Below are 20,758 nucleotides of genomic sequence, written 5' to 3' on the forward strand. Positions count from 1 at the left end.
ATAAACAAATATTTTAAAAACAAATGAGAGAGCTGGCGCCGCGGCTCCATAGACTAATCCTCCTCCTAGCGGCGCCGGCACACCGGGTTCTAGTCCCGGTCGGGGCGCCGGATTCTGTCCCGGTTGCCCCTCTTCCAGGCCAGCTCTCTGCTGTGGCCAGGGAGTGCAGTGGAGGATGGCCCAAGTGCTTGGGCCCTGCACCCCATGGGAGACCAGGAGAAGCACCTGGCTCCTGCCTTCGGATCAGCGCGGTGTGCCGGCCGCAGCGCGCTAGCTGTGGCAGCCATTGGAGGGTGAACCAACGGCAAAAGGAAGACCTTTCTCTCTCTCTCTCTCACTATCCACTCTGCCTGTCAAAAAAAAAAAAAAAAAAAAAAAGAGAGAGAGAGAGAGAAACAGAAACTTAACGTGTATACTGAAATGCACTTTGGAGAAATGTGGCTACTGATGAATAATGATTCCATATTTTTATCATTGACATTTCTAAAGTTTAGAAATCAGTAGAAAATATTATGCATTCTCTATGATTTGAAATGTAGGGGGGAGCAGCGCTGTGGTGTAGCAGGTTAAACTGCCGCCTGCCATGCTGGCACCCCATACGGTCACAGGTTTGAGCCCCGGCTGCTCCATTTCCGATCCAGCTCACTGCTATGGCCTGGGAAAGCATTAGAGGATGGCCCAAGTCCTTGGGCCTCTGCACCTGTGTGAGAGACGTGAAAGAAGCTCCTGGCTCCTGGCTTCAGATCGACACAGCTCTGGCTGTTGCGGCCATCTGGGGAGTGACAGCAGATGGATGACCTCTCTCTATCTCTCTCTCTCTCTGCCTCTGCTTCTCTGTGTAACTCTGACTCTCAAATAAATAAATAAATAAATCTTTAAAAAAAAAAAAAAAAGAAATGTAAGGGGACAATCAGTGTAGTATCTATTTTATTTGCAAATAGGCACATTGCATTGGTCTAGCCAATACAAGCATTGCAATACTTTGAGGGCTTTCATCGAGAGTTTCTGACATACTTCTCCAGGAAATAATTTCTTGTATTTGTACCACATAGTACTGTCAGATACTCACATTATTTTCACCTCTAGAATTGGTGAGGGTCTTTAAGAGAACTCCACAGGCAAGTGTTTGTATGAAATTCTCCATTATGCTTTTCCTATGTTAGTAGCTGAATTTGGGCTTCTTCCTGGTGATTATATCTGAGAGGATAGCCTGTTTTTGCAAATATGGTCTAAAGTCACCTTCCTTTACCTGTAGCTCCAGCAGTCTTCCTATGTGTCTATAGCAAGCAACTCGAACTTCACTGGCACATCTGGTGTGCAGACCCAGGCAAGGCTCCCGTTCAATGGGTGAGTATTTTGAAAATATCTAAATGAAGTTGTTGAATCGGCTTAAATGCAGACTTAAATAATCACCCAGCTCTCAGTGCCCTGTGGCAGATTCATCAGCTGTACCACATTTTTATTGTTCATTCTGAGTAGCGTTTTACCATGAGGATGCTGTTTGTAAATCGTTATGTTAGGTCCTTGGGTTTTGGTTGCTGTTGTTTGTTAATCTGCTAATTGCTGCCTTAGCAATACCAGTTTGGATGCAGTGCTTAGTTAATTACATGGCACCAGGCCGTACCCCCACCTCCAGTTTGTCTGTGTACCTCTTTACCTTAACTACTTCTTATCATTGAACCCTGAGAGTTTTAAGGAAGCTTGAACTTTTTTCTCAGAAGGAAGAGTGTTATGCCCAGTTAGTTCAGTCATCCCCAAAGACCACCAAGGAGCCGATACCGCTGTAAAGCACACGAGAGCTTTATTGCAGGTCCGGGCCTGGACTCTCAGTCAACACCGATGCAGCGGGTCTGAATTGAGAGCCCGACCCTTCAGTGAACAGGGTTTTTATAGGGTTTTCAGAGACATTCTATACATCATGGTACCATTTAGCAAATCATCTCATCCCGCGGGAAATTCCAAGGACATCTCTTAGAATTGATTCGTGCATCCAGTGGCGGGAACGGACCTACTAAAGGTGGCTGGATGGCTTTGGGGTTGATGCCTTTTGAATTGATTGGCCGAGGCATAGGGTCCAAGCTGCTGGGGTGTACGTGCCCAACTGCAGGGTCTCAGGAAGCTGTTAATGACCTTATTGGCCCTGAGAAGACACCAGGAACTCTAGGTATTTCTCTGTTATCTGCTAATCGGCTGTTGCTAGGGGAGTTTATTGCAAGGGGAGTTCATTTATTTACTTTTAGGAGCTTCTGGCTTAGGGTTCAGGACCTGGTCAGGCCCAAGTTACAAGATGGAGGCCTAATTAAAAATAGTTACACCTTGATCCAGGCTCAGGTCTCACAAGAGTATGTGGAGTGTTCTTTGTCACCTATTAATAACTTACCCCTTTGTTTTTTTAAAGCTATTCCAGATCTTGGTTCTTCACCTCTCTTTTCATCTTACAACTTGCCTTTGAACTTAGTGGACATGAAATACATGGCAAATTTTTATTAGAGATGAATGTGTGTCACAGATTTATTTTAGGAAGAATTACGGTTTAGAGACTTTTCAATTTTAAGTAGACACTTTAATTGATGAAAACGTGTGTCTTCGTTCTGTTCTGTACAGCATAATCCCATCAGAGTCTGCAAGTCGGCCCAGAAAACCGTGTAATTGTACAAAATCCCTGTGCTTGAAATTGTAAGTGTTTGCTCATTTGATATAACTGGAAGTACTCTTAAAAATAAATGAAAGCTAACTAAAACTTCTTAGCAAACTGGTTTCATAAGTCTAAGTCATTTAAGTGAACATCCGAGTGAATGCTGGAGCACAGAAGGCAGTGGGAAAATATCCTGTCATTTGGAAAAAAGTCTTAGAGTCTTCGCATGAGCCGCTGGTGTGGGGATCAGGGACACAGGAGCATGAGACAGATGACATTTCTGTTCTTCATAATAAGTCTGAGTTGATCTCTGGCCTTTGTATTCAGAATCCCAGGTGAGGGTAATTTTTGGTTTTGTTCTTTAATTTACAAAGCTAGGAACTGGGAGTTAACACAGTGGATGGGGCGGGCCCAACCTTTGCAGCCATCACCGCTGCCTCCTAAGGTGTGCGTGAGCAGAGCGCTGGAGTCAGGAGCAGAGCTGGGCCTTGACTCCAGGACGCTGATGGGACAGGGACACCCTAGCCCTGTCTTAATGCCTAAGATATATGCTCACCCCCTGGGGAATTTTGAAAGGCTTTGGATGATTAATTTGCTTATTTTCACTAAACTAAAGGATCAGATATGGAGCAGTTGCTCTCACAGGGGGCCTAGGATCCGGAGAAGCACTACTTCGCTCAAGTGAGCAGGTCCATAACCGGTATTTTTCTTTCTTCAGGATTTTGGAATAACTTACTTTGGGACCACAGAAAATCACACAGCTCTTGTGTTGACAACTATTATTGGTTGGATTCAGTTTCTAGGCCAACATTCTAGTTGGTGACTTAAATTTTAAGCCTTACTGTGTCATTGACAGTATGTATTAACTCTGTAACTAGGTGGACCTGACTATAGTTTCTAAATGTTTTACCACATATATACTATGTCTACAAAATACATGCATTATATATGCATACTTATGTCATCAGGTAACTACTGGTTTTGTTTAATGACTGTTAACCTTATACTGATTTTTACCTTTCAGATATTGTGATTGCTTTGCAAACGGTGAATTTTGCAACAACTGCAATTGTACTAATTGTTATAATAATTTGGAACATGAAAATGAAAGACAAAAAGCAATAAAGGTGATTTTTTTTTAAATTTCATCTAAAAGGAATCTCTAGTTTCACTTGTTTTTTGAAGAATGCAATTGTTTTATAAGGAAAAATATTAATTCCCTTTGTAATGTTTAAATGTAATATTCTGTGCTTCAAGTTCAGTTGCTATTTGATCTGTTTTGATAGGCATGCCTGGACAGAAATCCAGAAGCCTTCAAGCCTAAGATCGGGAAAGGAAAGGAGGGAGAATCAGATCGACGTCATAGCAAAGGATGTAATTGCAAGCGATCGGGATGTCTTAAAAACTACTGTGAATGCTATGAGGTGAGATGCTGGCTGGGGAAAATGATCTAACAATCTTTTGAAAGCTGTTTTATAAAGACATACTACAACAGTCTGCTTGCAAATTAGGAAATCATCTTGCTCCTACAGTCTGAACATGTGCCCACTTGGCCCAGGGGTCCTTGCATGAGGAAGGTCTCCTAGCCTCCCAGGCAGGCCGCAGAGGTCCCATGGCTTGGGACCAGCTGGTTACCAGTTCAGAACTTCTTGGTCATTATACCTGGCAAGTTGCAAATCAGAGCACCAGTATATTGATTTTCAATAAAAGTATTAACTTCAAAGTGGATTGGACCCTGCAACATTGGTCCTCAGCTGAGGGCGAGTGTTCCCTACTGCTCTGCACAGACTTCTAGGAGGTACTTGCATACAAGCTAGCCTCCATTCCATAGGGTAGTGCTAAAAGTAATGGTTATCTTAAACCAAAAGGCCAGGAGTGCCTCCTTAAAGAATACCGTTCTGGGGCTGGCACTGTGGTGTAGCGGGTAAGGCCACTGCCTACAGTGCCGGCATCCTATATGGGCACCAGTTCGAGTCCCAGCTGCTCCATTTCCAATCCAGCTCTCTGCTATGGCCTGGGAAAGCAGTGGAGGATGGCCCAAGTCCTTGGGCCCCTGCACCTGCAGAAGCTCCTGGCTCTTGGCCTCGGATTGGCTCTGCTCCAGCCATTGCTGCCAACTGGGGAGTGAACCAGCAGATAGAAGACTTTCTCTCTCTCTTTATCTGCCTCTCCTCTCTCTGTGTAACTCTGACCTTAAAAATAAATAAATCTTTTTTTAAAAAAATACTATTCTGTGGGAAGTTAAACTAAACAGTGTTAAGTTTGCTTTGTGAGCAAAACAATAGGCAAAGATAAGTACAGATTATTGATTCATTGGTTACTGGTCACTGTGAGGTGATTGCATCCACTTCCCTATTTTAGTGTCCCTTACAGCTGACTGTTTTTTGTTTTTTGTTTTTTTTGTTTGTTTGTTTTTTATGGGCCAGGCATCTTTTCTGGAAGAGATGAACTCTGCTTTGAGAGGCCAGTGGTACAGCACAGTGGGTTAAGCCACTGCTTGTGATGCTGGCATCCCTTATAAGCACCAGTTCAAGTCTCTGCTGCTCCACTTCCAGTCCAGCTCCCTGCTAATGTGCCTGGGAAGGCAGCAGATGATGACCCAAATACTGGGGCCCCTACCCCCAACATGGGCAGCCCAGGTGGAGTTCCTGACTCCTGGCTTTAGCCTGGCCCAGCCCTGGCTATTGGGACCATTTGCAAAGTGAACTAACATATGGAAGACCTCTGTCTCTGGCTCTGTCTCTTGTCCTTCCTCCTTCTCTTGGTTGCTCTGCCTTTCAAATAAATAAATATTTTTAAAGTGGGGCTGGTGGGGCTGGTGCTGTGGCACCAGGTTAAAGCCCTAGCTTCAGCGCTGGCATCCCTTGTGGGCACCAGTTCGAGTCCCAGCTGCTCCACTTCCAATTCCAGCTCCCCGTTAATGCACCTGGGAAAGCAGCAGAGGATGGCCCAAGTCCTTGGGCCCCTGCACCCACATGGGAGACCCAGAAGAAACTCCTGGCTCCTGGCTTCAGATCGCTCAAGCTCTGGCCGTTGCAACCATTTGGGGAGTGAGCTAGTGGATGGAAGACCTCTCTCTCTCTATCTTTCTACTTCTCTCTGTAACTCTGTCTTTCAAATAAATAAAATAATAACAATAATAAAAATGGGGCTGGCATTGTGGTGTAGCAGGTACAGCCATTGCCTGCATTGCTGGCATCCCATTTGGATGCTGGTTCATGTCCTTCTAAGATCCTGGGAAAGCAGAGGAAGGTGGCTCAAGTGTTTGGGCCTCTTGTGGGAGACCCAAAGAAGCTCCTGGCTCCTGGCTTCAGCCTGGCCCAGACCCAGCCCGTTGCAACCATCCGGGGAATGAACCAGTGGATAGAAGATCTCTCTCCCTCCCTCTCCCTCTCCCTCTCCTCTTCTCTTTCTGTAACTCTTTCAAATAAATAAACAAATCTTACAAAAAAATGAAAAACTCGACTTTAACAGATGCTATGTAAATCATCCCCTTCATGTTTCAGAAAATGTGCTATCTGATTTTGCATTTTTATTTGCAAAGCTTAATGCCTGATATAAACCTTAGGTTACCATAACTGGCTTCTTGGTACGCTGCAAACTCTACTGACAGTCTTCTGAGTTGAGTCATTCCCACAGCTGGCTCCTCTCCTCTCATTATATTTTCATTCTTGTGAATTTATTTCTTCATGGGAGGCTTTTTTTTTTCCCTGTAGTTTTGGCAAAAAGCCTAGGCTTCCACTTGGAAAGTGACTCCACCAGTGACTGCATGCTCCCTTGGTCAGGTTTCCCTGCTTCAGGAGCACGTCATGTGGTTCCACACCCTCTCCCCAAATAGCACGTGTCATGCTAAAGGTTTCATGTGCTGTATTTTCTGTGTTATGAATTCTTCTCTAATTTATCTGTGTAAAAGGTCAAATATTATACTTCAGAAGTAAAATAATATAGTAGAATAACATCTTGTTAACATTAATAGGAATGAAGCCGGCGCCGTGGCTCAATAGGCTAATCCTCCACCTTGCGGCGCCGGCACACCGGGTTCTAGTCCCGGTTGGGGCGCCGGATTCTGTCCCGGTTGCCCCTCTTCCAGGCCAGCTCTCTGCTATGGCCAGGGAGTGCAGTGGAGGATGGCCCAGGTGCTTGGGCCCTGCACCCCATGGGAGACCAGGAAAAGCACCTGGATCCTGGCTCCTGCCAGGATCAGCGCGGTGCGCCAGCTGCAGCGGCGGCCATTGGAGGGTGAACCAACGGCAAAGGAAGACCTTTCTCTCTCTGTCTCTCTCTCTCACTGTCCACTCTGCCTGTCAAAAAAAAAAAAAAAAACATTAATAGGAATGAAATTTCTATAAAGTCAGGATTATTTTTGAAAGTCTTAAAAATAACATCGCAAAAGTCCAGCAGTCCAGTTCTCATCCAGTGTTGGAATGTTTTGACTCTTCCATTTGGATACATGATCAATGTTGGCTCGTGTTTATAGACCATACCATACAAAGGTTGTCATGAATATATATAAGAATTAACATGTAAGCAATTCGTTTGGTAAGCTCTCAAATCCACAAAAAGGAAAAAATGGAAATTGGTAAAAAGCTGAGTGAGAAAGTCAAAACCGCCCCTTCATATATATGGCATTGAACAATCAGTGGCATGGTGGGCATATGAAATTCAAACATATGAACTAATCATTGAATTGGTTAACAAATTTGTGAATTAATAGAAGTAGAAAAGGTAGTGTTCAAAGAGAAAAACTTGCCCATATCTATTCTAGTGGAAATTGTGTCATAGAGGGATACAATGTCTAGAAGTAATTGGTCATTCCAAAAGTCATGACTCAAAAAGTGGGGAAAGCTGAAATATATACAAAACTATGAATAACTAAGTGGCTCACAAAGACTTAGCTGCAATATCTGACAGCTTGTATCCAGTTACTGTGTTTTTTTGTTTGTTTGTTTTTGACAGGCAGAGTTAGTGAGAGAGAGAGAGGGACAGAGAGAAAGGTCTTCCTTCCATTAGTTCACCCCCAAAATGGCCGCCATGGCCGGCGCGCTGTACCAATCCGAAGCCAGGAGCCAGGTGCTTCCTCCTGGTCTCCCATGCGGGTGCAGGGCCAAAGGACCTGGGCGATCCTCCACTGCCTCCCAGGCCACAGCAGAGAGCTGGACTGGAAGAGGAGCAACCGGGACAGAACCAGCACCCCAGCCGGGACTAGAACCCCGGAGTGCTGGTGCTGCAGGCGGAGGATTAGCCTAGTGAGCCACGGCACCAGCCCAGTTACTGTTATTTTGACACCTGGGTCTTCAGTTGAGTTGTGTTTTTGGTCCAGTTGGTTTTCAATTGACTACACATTCATGTTCTTTTCACATGCCTTCAGCTTTGTTGATTGGATAGGTGGCTGTCCACATTATTTAAATGGTTGTGTCTCTCTTTTGGTAATATTTATTTATTATTATTTGCAAGGCAGAATAATGTGGGGAGAGAGAGAAGACAGGAAGAGATGGAGGTCCATCTTTCATGCACTTCCCAAATGCCTGCAATAGCCATGTCTGGCCAGGCCAAAGTCAGGAGCCAAGAACACCACCCAGGTGTCCTACATGCATGGCGGGGACCCAAATACTTGGGCCATCTTCTGCTGCCTTCCCAGGAGCTTTTTTTTTTTTTTTTTTTTTTTTTTTTGACAGGCAGAGTGGACAGTGAGAGAGAGAGACAGAGAGAGAAAGGTCTTCCTTTGCCGTTGGTTCACCCTCCAATGGCCGCCGCTGCAGCCGGCTCACCGCGCTGATCCTGGCAGGAGCCAGGATCCAGGTGCTTTTCCTGGTCTCCCATGGGGTGCAGGGCCCAAGCACCTGGGCCATCCTCCACTGCACTCCCTGGCCATAGCAGAGAGCTGGCCTGGAAGAGGGGCAACCGGGACAGAATCCAGCGCCCCAACCGGGACTAGAACCCGGTGTGCCGGCGCCGCAAGGTGGAGGATTAGCCTATTGAGCCACGGCGCCGGCTATTCCCAGGAGCTTTAACAAGAAGCTAGCTTGGAAGCAGAGCATCAGGACTCAAAGCAGCACTCTGGTGTTGGATGCTGGTGTCATAAGCAGCAGCTTAACCCACTACGCCACGTCACTGACCCCTGTATCTTTTCTTGTGACCTTTTTCCTCTCTGGGTTTCTTTGTCCTTTATCTTCAGGAGAAGCTGTGTTAGCAAAGCTCAGTGGATGCCTTGTCATTATAACTTCTCCCTCCTGAGCTCCTGGTAGACATTATGAGTATGGTTCTTATGGTTTTGAAACAATCCAGGGGTTGGCACTGTCGTGTAGTGGTTCAAGTGTAGCGGCTGGCACTGAGTGTAGCGGCTGCTCCACTTCCGATCAGAAGATGGCCCAAGTCCCTGGGCCCCTGCACTGATGTGGGTGAACTGGAAGAGGTTCCAGGCTCCTGGTGTAACTCTGCCTTTCAAATAAATAAATCTTAGAAAGAAAAACAAAACAGAAAACGTGATCCAAATGAGTATGATTAGTACGTCTCCTCCACCTTGAGGTGAGAAAGTTTCTGTCTTCAGCAGAAGATGCTTATTAAAAGTTGCTTTAGTTAGATTCCTAGACTGGCTCATGGTACCCAGTTAACTCAAATGAATATCCATTTATTCCTTTGGGAAGTGGATTTTATGGTATATTATTAAAAAGGAACAGAGTAAATTTGCTCATAATGTAGTACTTTTCTGTTGCTAGGCAGTACAGAGAGCACGGACAGTCATTTTGTTAATTTAAATTGACTTGAACTCACTGAAGGAAATGCAGCTGATGAGAGATACTCAGAGTCACTATGGGTCAGGGAAATGTAGATTAATCTGATTGGAAAATATTATCAAGAGCTATAATAGCCATTGTGGGAGGGAATGTAGGAAAGGCTTCCTTTTATCCATTGCTAATGAGAAGTGAGGTGTCACAGCCTTTGGGAAAAGCAACTTAGCCACATTTTTTAATATTAGAATACATATACCTTTGGGTGAGTGAATCTAATTCTAGAAATCTTGCTTGGAGAAATAAAAACATAAATCATTCTATACCTTGTTTATGGTAGGTGCCCAGGAACTGGAAACAAATACCCATCGATCAGGCAATCAGTGCCCAATGAAATGTGGCACATCTTCCAGGCCTTGACACCCAAGCATCAGGTAGAATGAATTCAGGCCCTGACAAATGATTTCGAGGGAAAGATTTCCAAGAGTTGTACTGTAAGAAGAGCAAGATGCAGAAAAGTTGGCATGTGATTTTGTGAAACTAATTAAAACAATGAAAAGAATTCTCTGTTAGTATATGTATAGACGGTCTATGTATGAATATACTTCCATTTTATGTATTTTTACATGGAAGGAAAGACTGCTTTAATGTGAATTTGGGGAGTCTGGGGAGAGAATTCCGGAAGGAAAGTAACCATAATCAAAATAGCATCTGTGGGCCGGCACCGCGGCTCACTAGGCTAATCCTCCTCCTTGCAGCGCTGGCGCACCGGGTTCTAGTCCTGGTCGGGGCGCCGGATTCTTTCCCGGTTGCCCCTCTTCCAGGCCAGCTCTCTGCTGTGGCCAGGGAGTGCAGTGGAGGATGGCCCAAGTGCTTGGGCCCTGCACCCCATGGGAGACCAGGATAAGTACCTGGCTCCTGCCATCAGATCAGTGAGGCCATTGGAAGGTGAACCAACGGCAAAGGAAGACCTTTCTCTCTGTGTCTCTCTCACTGTCCACTCTGCCTGTCAAAAAAAAAAAAAAAAAAAAAAGCATCTGTGAAATGCCTTTAATAGGAAGTTATGTGTATATTTATGTAATTGGGGGGGGTCACCAATATATTAATGTTGATTTGATCAAGATGGTTGGATTTTGAGTAACCCCTATTTTTAATACTATATCAATCATATTCTTTATGAAATACATGTTATTCATACCAGGAAGAAAAATCTAATTGCTGGGGGGGAGAAGGTCACATGGGAGGACTCAAGCATAAACACTGTTCAGCCAGCCCTCCACTTCAGAGAGGTTGACCTCTTCATGTGCATAGTCGCCCATTTAGTTTGTCAGTAAGAGCTACTTCCATCGAATCTTATGCCGGTTGACCAGATACTGCTGTTTTTGAGGCTACTTCACAAAGAATAATTTTACTGTAGAATAAACTTACTTTCCAGTTTTCTATGTGAACTTTTGAAATACTCTTAAGCTGTTCATTTGATTGTGAAATGTACTTGCAGCAACTTTTTTATTTGCTTATGGAAACTTTATTTTATAAATTTCTAGGCAAAAATAATGTGTTCCTCAATATGCAAATGTATTGGCTGTAAGAATTTTGAAGAAAGCCCGGAAAGAAAGACACTGATGCACTTGGCGGATGCAGCTGAAGTCCGGGTGCAGCAGCAAACGGCAGCGAAGACCAAGTTGTCCTCCCAAATTTCGGACTTGCTCACTAGGCCAGCACCTACTTTGAACAGTGGAGGAGGGAAGTAAGTCTAAGCCAATATTTGTTTCTCTTATAGGATCTCTCAAATATTCAGTTTTGGAAAAGTTTCCTTTTTTTGGGCAAATTTGAGTTCATATTTTTGGTTGTTGTAAACTTGTGGTTTACATTTTCTTTCCACTGTTAGTTACTTGTTGTCAGGGAATTTAAAGGTAACAGGAAAACCACTGTCAGACTGTGTAATTCTAAAATGCGTGGTAATGCTTTAGTTTGCCATGCTTAATTTAATTGGATTTTTCCCTACTAAGATGAAGAACTTTCCAGGGTGATGGAGATTATGGATTCAAAAGGCTTCTATAGCCTTGGCAGCTCGTGTCAAGAGCCTTGGGTGATCACTGATGTCATACATAAGTGTTAATTGTTAAATTAACAACAGTGGTCACTGTGTACTTACTTCCCATGCAGGACTTTTGTACTCAATGAGTTGTATTATGAGAGTTAACTGTAAAACTTGGTCTCAGTTTCGTGTGTGTGTGTGTGTGTTGTGCACATTGTTGAAATCTTTACTTAGTATAGAGTTGGTCTTCTGTGTATAAAGTTAATTAAGAATGAATCTTCATGGAGAATGGGACTGGGAATGCGAGAGGGAGGAGGAGGTGGGGTGGGAGTTGGGCTGAGAGAGCAGGTATGGTGGGAAGAATCACTATATTCCTAAAGCTGTACTTATGAATTCATACTCATTAAATAAAAGATTTATGTGGGGGGGTGGAGAACCTTCCCAGGGTCAGTGTTGTAGCACAGCAGGCTAAGCCACTGCCTATGACATGGGCACTATGTGGGAGTGCTGGTTTCAGTCCTATCCAGCTTCCAATCCAGCTTCCTGCTAATGTGCCTGGAGAGGCTGCAGAGGATGGCCCAAGTACTTGGGCCCCAGCCACTCATGTGGGAGACACAGGTGGAGTTTCTGGCTGCCGGCTTTGGTCTGTCCCAGACCTGGCTGTTGCCAAGCTGTTGGGCTCATTTGGTGAGTAAACCAGCAGATGGGAGAGTCTCTCTCTTACTCTCTCTCTTTCTCCTTCTCTCCCTCCCTGCCTCTCCCCCTCTCTCCTTCTGTTGCTTAGCCTTTCAAATAAACATGCACATCTGTAGAGAAATCCATAAGAAAACCTAGGTGTTTTTTTTTTTTTTTTTGGTAAAGATTTTATTTACATATTTGAGAGGTAGAGTTACAGACAGTGAGAGGGAGAGACAGAAAGGTCTTCCATCTGCTGGTTCACTTCCCAAATGGCCGTGAAGGCTGGAGCTGGGCTGATCCGAAGCCAGGAGCCAGGAGCTTCTTCCGGGTCTCCCACACTGGTTCAGGGGCCCAAGGACTTGGGCCAGCTTCTTCTGCTTTCCCAGGCCAAAGCTGAGAGCTAGATTGGAGAGGAGCAGCCGGGACTAGAATCGGCGCCCATATGGGATGCTGGCACTGCAGGTGGAGGCATAACCTACTGGACCACAGCACTGCCCCCAAGAAAGCCAGCTTTTTAATACCTGATGGCATAATGGTTCACATTTTTGCATTTTCTTACCTTCTCTTGCCTTTTCTGGTTCTTGGAGTACTTTCCCTAGTAGTTGGACCACCCAGCACTGTATAATATCATAGTCCTTTATTTTATTTTTCTCTAGACTGCTGAGCTCTGGAGTAAAAAAGCTTGACCTTTAAATGTATTTATTTCCATTTTATTTGAAAGGCAGAGAAAAACAGAGACCTAGTGAGACCTGTGTAACCCTTGAAGTCAGGCAGACCTGAGTTTCATACTGCCTTTGCCTCTAGTAGTTTGTGAATTAAACACTTCATCTTCCTGGGCCTCAGTTTTCTTATTCTTAAAATAGCCCTTTCAAGACCACCACTGTGGCTTAGTGCATACAGCCTGCAGCACCGGCATCCCATATGAGTGCTGGTTCGAGTCCCAGCTGTTCCATTTCTGATCCCGTTCTCTGCTAATGCACCTGGGGAAGCAGTGGAGGGTGGCCCAAGTGCTTGGGCCCCTACACCCAAATGGGAGACCCGGACAAAGCTCCTGGCTCATGGCTCCAGATCTGCCCAGCTGTGATCATTGCATGCCATTTGAGGAGTGAGTCATTGGATAGAAGACTCTCTCTCTCTCTTTCAAATAAATAAATCTTAAAAAAAAAAAAAAAAAGCCCTTTCCTGGTGATCATTTCTGTTCCCAGTATTGTCAGCCTGATGCAATGTAGTTTGTAATTTGCACTTGGATCCATATTAGAAAAAATTTTAGTGGTTAAGTAAGGATTTTGTTGGGGGTAGAAAATGTTTCAGATAGTATTTCTAAAGATCACTTACAACTTAATATCAGCAAGTGGTACTCTACTGAATAAAGTGGAAAAGGGTGGATACGTCAGTTAGGTGGAATCCTTTCTGGTCTTTAATAATCCTTTAGATTATTAAATCTCACCTCCATGTGGAGACTATAGATAGAGCTACAGTAAAATATGACAAATATTGAAAGAATTAAAAATTGCTAATAAAAATATTTATAATTAATGTCTCAACTTGGGGAAAATGTTCATGCTATGTTGTGAGAACTCAAAATTATTTGGGATAATCAAAAGTGTGTAAAAACTAAGTATTCTAGTAGGTTAAGCTTTTGTTTTGAATGACAAAACCCTTGAATTATTGTTTTTCATAGCATGTCATTATCTTTTTTTTTTTTAAAGATTTATTTATTTATTTGAAAGGCAGAGTTACAGGGAGGCAAAGGCAGAGAGAGAGACAGAGAGAGGTCTTCCATCTGCTGGTTCACTCTCCAAATGGCTGCAACGGCTAAAGTTCAGCTGATCAAAAGCCAGGAGCCAGGAGCTTCTTCTGGGTCTTCCATGTGGGTGCTGGGGCCTAAAGACTTGGGTCGTCTTCTACTGCTTTCCCAGACACATTAGCAGAGAGCTGGATCGGAAGTGGAGCAGCCACAACTCGAACCAATGCCCATATAGAATGCCGGTGATGCAGGTCGGGGCTTTAATCTGCTGCGCCACAGCACTGGCCCCAACTTATTTTCCTTTCCTTTTACTTTTCTATAGTTTCCAAATGATTTATTATAATCATTTTTATTATGCAGCGATAATAATTATGCAATGATATAATATGAACATTGTTATAAAATGAATTATAGCTGTTACAATGTTTTCTAATTTAAAGTGCTGCTCTGCATGTTAAAGATTTCCCTACAGCTGTATGGTAGGTAGCCTGAATCCTCAGTTACCCCCTCGTTATAATGGCCTGGATTCCAGCTGCCTTTATTTAGCATTGAGCTTGCTTCTGTCAGTGATTGCTCACAAACAGGTTCTTGAGGTTGTGGTTAGGTTAGTTTTCCTGATTTAACCTCTTTCAGGCTTTAAGGCTTGGCCTGGCTCCAGTATAGCCAACCAGCCCTTTTCTGTTTATTTTTTTACAAACAACATGATGGGGGCCAGTACTATGGCGTAGCAGGTAAAGCATCCTGCAGTGCCAGCATCCCATTGGGCACCGGTTTGAGTTCCGGCTGCTCCACTTCCTGTCCAGCTCTCTGCTGTGGCCTGGGAAAGCAGCGGAAGATGGCACCAGACCTTGGGCCCCTGCACCCGCGTGGGAAACACAGAGGAAGCTCCTGGCTCCTGGCTTCGGATCGGCACAGCTATGGCAATTGTGGCCAATTAGGGAGTAAACCAGTTGATGGAAGACCTCTCTCTGTGTCTCTGCCTCTCCTTCTCTCTCTGTGTAACTTTCTTTTTTCCCTTTTTTCTTTTTTTTTAGAAAACTTTTATTTAATAAATATAAATTTCCAAAGTACAACTTTTGGATTATAGCGGTTTTTCCCCCCATAACCACCCATCTCCTACTCCCTATCCCATCCCATTCTTCATTAAGATTCTTTTTTAATTATCTTTATATACAGAGGATCTCTGATTTCAAGTAAATAATTAAATCTTAAAAAAAAAATATGAGGGGTTTTGTTTTTTGTTTTCAGTGTTGTGGGAGAAAGGCTTCCAGGATCCAATATTAATTATTCATTCGGCAAATATTCATGGCCTGGCTCTATTCTAGGCGCTGGGGAAACAGTGAATAACACAACATTAAACAAAGCATGGACCCATGAAGTTTAAATTCATGGGTGGATTTTAGTTATAGAAATTTTAGTCTACCCTTAGAATTACATCTTTTAGTTAAAGGTAACCTTGTCTAGGTAATAAGTCATAAATGTTCTATTTCCTATACAATATCCTTAAAATATGCTTAGTAATAAAGTCAGATCGACCTTGGAAAGTGCTCGTGCTCCTTGTGCAAATTGTGACACCCACTGTGCAGGTGTCACCAGAGTTTGAGATGAAAGAAGACTGTTGCCCACTTTTGTTCTTACTCAGCACTGTCATCAACTATTTCTCTCTCTCGAAAATCTCTTCAGGTTGCCGTTTACATTTGTCACTAAGGAAGTAGCTGAAGCCACGTGTAATTGCCTTCTCGCCCAGGCCGAGCAGGCAGACAAGAAGGGAAAATCAAAGGCCGCAGCGGAACGGATGATACTTGAGGAATTCGGACGATGCCTGATGAGCGTCATCAACTCTGCAGGAAAAGCAAAAAGTGACCCTTGTGCCATGAACTGCTAACTCCTGCGCGGGAGCCGGCTGCACGGGACTGCACAGCAAACTGAGGGTGCGGGGACATTGATCCTCTGGAAGACAGTTCAGCAATTACTGTATTTTAAATCAGTCCTTGTTTTAAGAGACCTGAACTTATAATATTGAAAGAGAGGAAATTTTAATGAGGAAATTAGTACATTTTAAATCTTAGTTAAATCTCCTTATGCCCCTTCTAAATTGAATTTTTCTTTGTTGTATTATAGAGTTTTAACTTGCTTGGGTTTCCTAAGAATTAGATGTTCTATTCTTCTGATTCTATTGACAAAGAACATTTATAAATTACTATAATATAATTTATAATATATGGCGTTGTATGACTTTGTTCAGTAGAAAAAGCCAAAGCAGCATTGGCATTACCCAGTCATTCTTTGGTACTAGATCCACAGCGTATACAGATAGACTGTCTACGTAAATTCTTATGAAACGTATCCTGATGACATGCTGTGTTGAGAAACGCACTATTGTTTTAAGAAAAATCAGCTTTTTAGGGCAGATTCTCAAATAATATCTTGTGGTCACTTTGAGATTCTCAAAAGGGGAAGCAGTCCCCAGGCACACTTTTAAAATAAAGGTTATTTTTTTTAAATATATAAAACATTAAGGAACAGTAAATAATTCTCAGAGAATGGGCATTGTGTTTCTAGATAAATACTGTAGGATGTCTCCATTTTCTTTCAAAGAGGTGGTATATTTTTGAAATGATAATAAATTGAGTGATTACTGGGTACTATTAAAATGAAAGGTGCTTGTTAATGTAAGTAGATTCTTATTACACAGTATAACAGAACCTCACATCATTATCAAGTATAGAATTTGGCTCAGATGGAGAAATAAAGAATATTGAATCTGTAAGAGATGAATTTAGGGGAGGGTTTTCCGCCTACACATACCTCTTTGTAGACTGAAGTTCAGCTGTTTCAAACCCCTGCCCAACTCATAGCTGACTTCCCGAAGCGGCCTCCTGATAAAGCTTTCAAAATTGTAGGGAAATTCCCTCTGGAAGGAAGTTTAGTTAGGACATCATTGTTAGTTAGCCAGTGATTCAGTACGCTGAGGGCGTGTTTTCATAGAATCACCAGTATAACCTAAATCAGTTTCAGAAATTCAAAAACTATGAATTGAGGAGCCTGTTGTAATAGGACTCTTGATTTTACTGCAAGAAAACAGATGTTGGAATTCAGGCATTTCCTTCGGTACCTTACTCCTCAGTAACTGTTAGTGTGTGATTATGACACTTCTACAAGGACTCTACAGATGGATGTATTGTGTATATATGTTCCTGTGAACATGCAAGATATAGGCAGTAGATATAAGTAATCCAAAAGAGGACTCCGTTAATTCATTAAAATATCTTCCTTTTGAAATTTGGATTTATAAGATTATAGTGCAGTAACTCTAAGTGTAGATAGTGCAAACATTCTTAGCACCTCAATCTAGTCTGTTTAATTAAAATTTGTATAAATGTAAATTAGTGTAAGAGAATAAAGTAATATCTAATCAAGTTATTTTTCAAAAGATTGCAATAAGTTTTTGGTCTAAACTTAAATTTTGTTCATTTTGTACATACTCTGTGTTAATTCTAATTGCCCTGTTGTGATGTGTATTTATATACAGTGTGCAGAAAGTGTTTGTGGAATTTCAATTCCATTTGTAGATTATGTATGATGGCATTGCTTGAGAATGTTTTGCTTGTAAAAATTTGAAGGTGCAATCAAATGCTACTAGTTTTTCTGATTTTCGAGAAGAAGCTATCTTAAGTATTAAGCCTTTTTTCCTTCCTGGGTAGTACTTACTAAATGACTTTTTGTATTTAGGCATTTGCATCAAATTGCTGAACAAGATTAATAGCCACATTAACTCAACAATTTTAAAAGACTTTTTGGGGAGGGTTGGGTATATAATTTTTTAGCTCTATTTACACCCCAAAGTAGAAAAATTAAATTTATATTTACTAGAGCTATTCAAAGAATACACTTTTCTATATTGTAAAAAACAGGACAGTGAAGAAAAATCATACAGAAAAATAAACATTTATACTATTCTGTAAAAAAAGAAGTTTTGCATTTTTTCTTCAGTTTAAATACACCACATTTAACCACATACAAGAACCCTTTCATATTATCTAATTCTCAAGTAAATTTGACATTACTTTTGAAAACAACTGAAATTTTGCCTGATTAAATTGCTTTGAAATGAGAGTATATATTTTCTCCACTTTACATGCAGAAACTCCATCCACTTTCTTGTGTCACAAAGACCACCTTTCTTTATTCCCTCCTCTATGAAGAAGTAAAAGCAGCCTGTGGATCTCACCTCTGCGCTCTGGAAAATCGAACCTTAGTAGTAACAGCGGCACAGTGATCTGGGGAGGGCAGGGGGCATACTGTTTTGGCTTCCACATTTTTGGGTATTGGACAACTGACATATTCTCAATCTTATGTAAAATGCAAATAAAAATACCATTAGAAAATTTTTCTATTTTTATTACTCTGTAACATAAATAGTTAAGAAAATGATTACCTGTTATGTAATTAGAGAGCTTCAAACCAGGTCCTCAGCCCTACCTTAACAACTTTATATTGGAATTCCAGAGCAGCCACTCAAAGCGGGGGGAAGCCAGTTCGCCAACTTCTGTACTATTGGAGTCATTCTCTATTATGTAAGTTACTTAAGGCCTGTGTGTATGTGTGTGTGTGTTCATCATACACGTCTTATCATCTGTAGAGTAATATGTAGCTTTATTTGATCCAATTGATGTTATGAGGAAAACTATACAGAATTTTTTTAATTAAAATTTTCCTAAATGGTAAATTTTGTGGGAGCATTTAAGCCATTCTTAGATTCTGTTCAGAAACAGTAAGTGTATTCATAGTAATGTTTGTTATAAGATCACAAGGATATTAATGGAACTAATTTATTATACTACTAAATGGAATCTGGCAGTATATAAAAAAATACATCATGATTGAATGGACTTTATCAGAGGAATAAAAGTTGGCCCAACATTCAAATAAGCCAGTGTAATTCACTGTATTAACGTACAAAAGAAGAAATACTGAGTGATCATTTCAAAAGTTGCAGAAAATGACTTTGCAAATGTATGAGAAACTGCTGAGCAGTATGCTTTAGAATTATGTGAATGACATCTCAAAAATTTTCCGTCAAAAGGTGCATAGAAATGTCAACACCCATTTATGACTAAAAAACAATTCTTCAAACTAAAATATTTATATACCTGAAAACATTTATAAAAAGAAAACAAGCCTACAGTTTACATACTAATGGTAAAGACAGAATGTTTTCCCTCTTAAGACTGGGAACAATGCACTTCTATCCAGCACTGTGTCTGAGGTTACTGTATTGCTGATACAATCAGGCAGGGAGGAAAAAAAGGCCCAGAGATGAGTGATCTGATGGAAAAGCCAAAAAAATCTAGGAGAAAGCCACTAAAACTAATACGTGAGTTTAGCAAGTCAATTATACTTCTACATAGTAACAGTGAACATTTAGAAGCAAATCTTTAAACAGAAAACTTAAAATTCACAAAAGTATTTATGATATCTATATGCTTAAAAGTAGAAAACATTGATGGAAAATAATCAAAAAAGACTAAAGAGGGAGACCCCATGCTCATGGATTGGAAGTGATAGCAGTTTCCTCAGGTTGGCTTAGAGATTCAATATATAACTCCAGTCCAGATTCCAGCAGGAATTTTTATAGGAATTGACAAGTTAATTATAAAATCTGTATGAAAAAGGACAACCATAATAGTCAAGACTTTTTTTGTTCAAAGTTTTATTTATTTTATTTGAAAGGCAGATTGACAGTTGCATCTTCCATCCACTGCTCCTCTCTCCCCAAATGCCCATAACTGCAGGGGTTGGGCCAGGCTGCAGTCAGGACAATGAACTCCATCTGCCGCCTCCCAGCTGCATTAGCAGGAAGCGGGATCTGAACTGGAGCCGAGACTTGATTCCAGACACTCCAGTAGGAAACGCAGTCATCAAAAGCAGCATCTCAACTTACTGTGCCACAATGCACACCCCTAACCAAAATGCTTTTGGAAAAGGAACTACGTTGGAGGACACGCCCCTAAATTCAAGACTTAACATAAAGCTAGGATGATCAAGACTGTGGTGTTGGTGAAACAGTAGATCGGTGGAATAAAGACAGCATGCTGAAACAGATGCACGTGCATGTACACGTGGTCACTTTTGACAAGGGCACAAAGGTAGCTCAGTGGGGGAAGGGTGTTAGGATATCCATATGTACAAATATGGACCTCAGATCATACTATACCACAAAGTGGAATGAAAATGGAGCCATCATGACTTAAATGCAATACTTAGGGGCCGGCGCTGTGGCACAATGAGTTAACACCCTGGCCTGAAGCGCTGGCATCCCACATGGGTGCTGGTTCAAGACCCGGCTGCTCCACTGCCGATCCAGCTCTCTGCTACGGCCCAAGTCCTTGGGCCCCTGCACCCGCATGGGAGACCCGGAAGAAGCTCCTGGCTCCTGGCTTCGGATTGGCGCAGCTCTGGCCGTTGCAGCCAACTGGGGAGTGAACCAACGGATGGAAGACCTCTCTCTCTCTCTGCCTCTTCTCTCTCTGTGTAACTCTTTCAAAGAAATAATCTTTCAAAAAAAAAATGCAATACTTAAAGCTACCAGAGATAGCTAGAAAAAAATCCCTGAGACCTTGGACGAGGCAAAGATTTCTCATATAAACTAAAAAGTATGATCCCTGAAAGAAGAAAAAATGAAAATTATAGTTATCAAAATTATGATATGCTCTGCAAAAGACTAGAAGATAAAAAGCCACAGAGGGAAAATATTTGCAACATGTGATCATGGGCTTATATTCAGAAAATAAGAGGTTACATCAAAAAGTGGAGGGGAGAGAGTGGGAGAGGCCTTTGGCAGAGCAGTTAAGGTGCCTCTTTCCCGTACTGGAGTGCCTGGGTTGACGTCCCAGCACCTCTCCTGGTTCTGCCTGCCTATGAATGCACCC

The 20,758-nt window shown here is 42.1% G+C and overlaps 1 protein-coding gene across 34 annotated transcripts in view; it reads left to right on the top strand.

Moving 5' to 3' along the window:
- Positions 1–17,796, top strand: part of LIN54 (lin-54 DREAM MuvB core complex component) — a 105,934-nt gene extending 88,138 nt beyond the window's left edge. For all 34 annotated transcript variants that reach the window (XM_051819626.3, XM_070047953.2, XM_070047949.2 and 31 more), the window contains 6 exons: positions 1,256–1,347; positions 2,605–2,676; positions 3,660–3,762; positions 3,922–4,059; positions 10,908–11,110; positions 15,510–17,796. In XM_051819626.3, coding sequence (XP_051675586.1) covers positions 1,256–1,347; positions 2,605–2,676; positions 3,660–3,762; positions 3,922–4,059; positions 10,908–11,110; positions 15,510–15,711 — 810 coding nt within the window. In that variant the 3' untranslated portion in view covers positions 15,712–17,796. The remainder of the gene's footprint in view (positions 1–1,255; positions 1,348–2,604; positions 2,677–3,659; positions 3,763–3,921; positions 4,060–10,907; positions 11,111–15,509) is intronic.
- Positions 17,797–20,758: the final 2,962 nt, after the last annotated feature.

The sequence above is a fragment of the Oryctolagus cuniculus genome, chromosome 8, assembly GCF_051225735.1.
Source record: "Oryctolagus cuniculus isolate XC-2025 breed Fujian yellow rabbit chromosome 8, ASM5122573v1, whole genome shotgun sequence".
NCBI classification, from domain to species: domain Eukaryota; kingdom Metazoa; phylum Chordata; class Mammalia; order Lagomorpha; family Leporidae; genus Oryctolagus; species Oryctolagus cuniculus.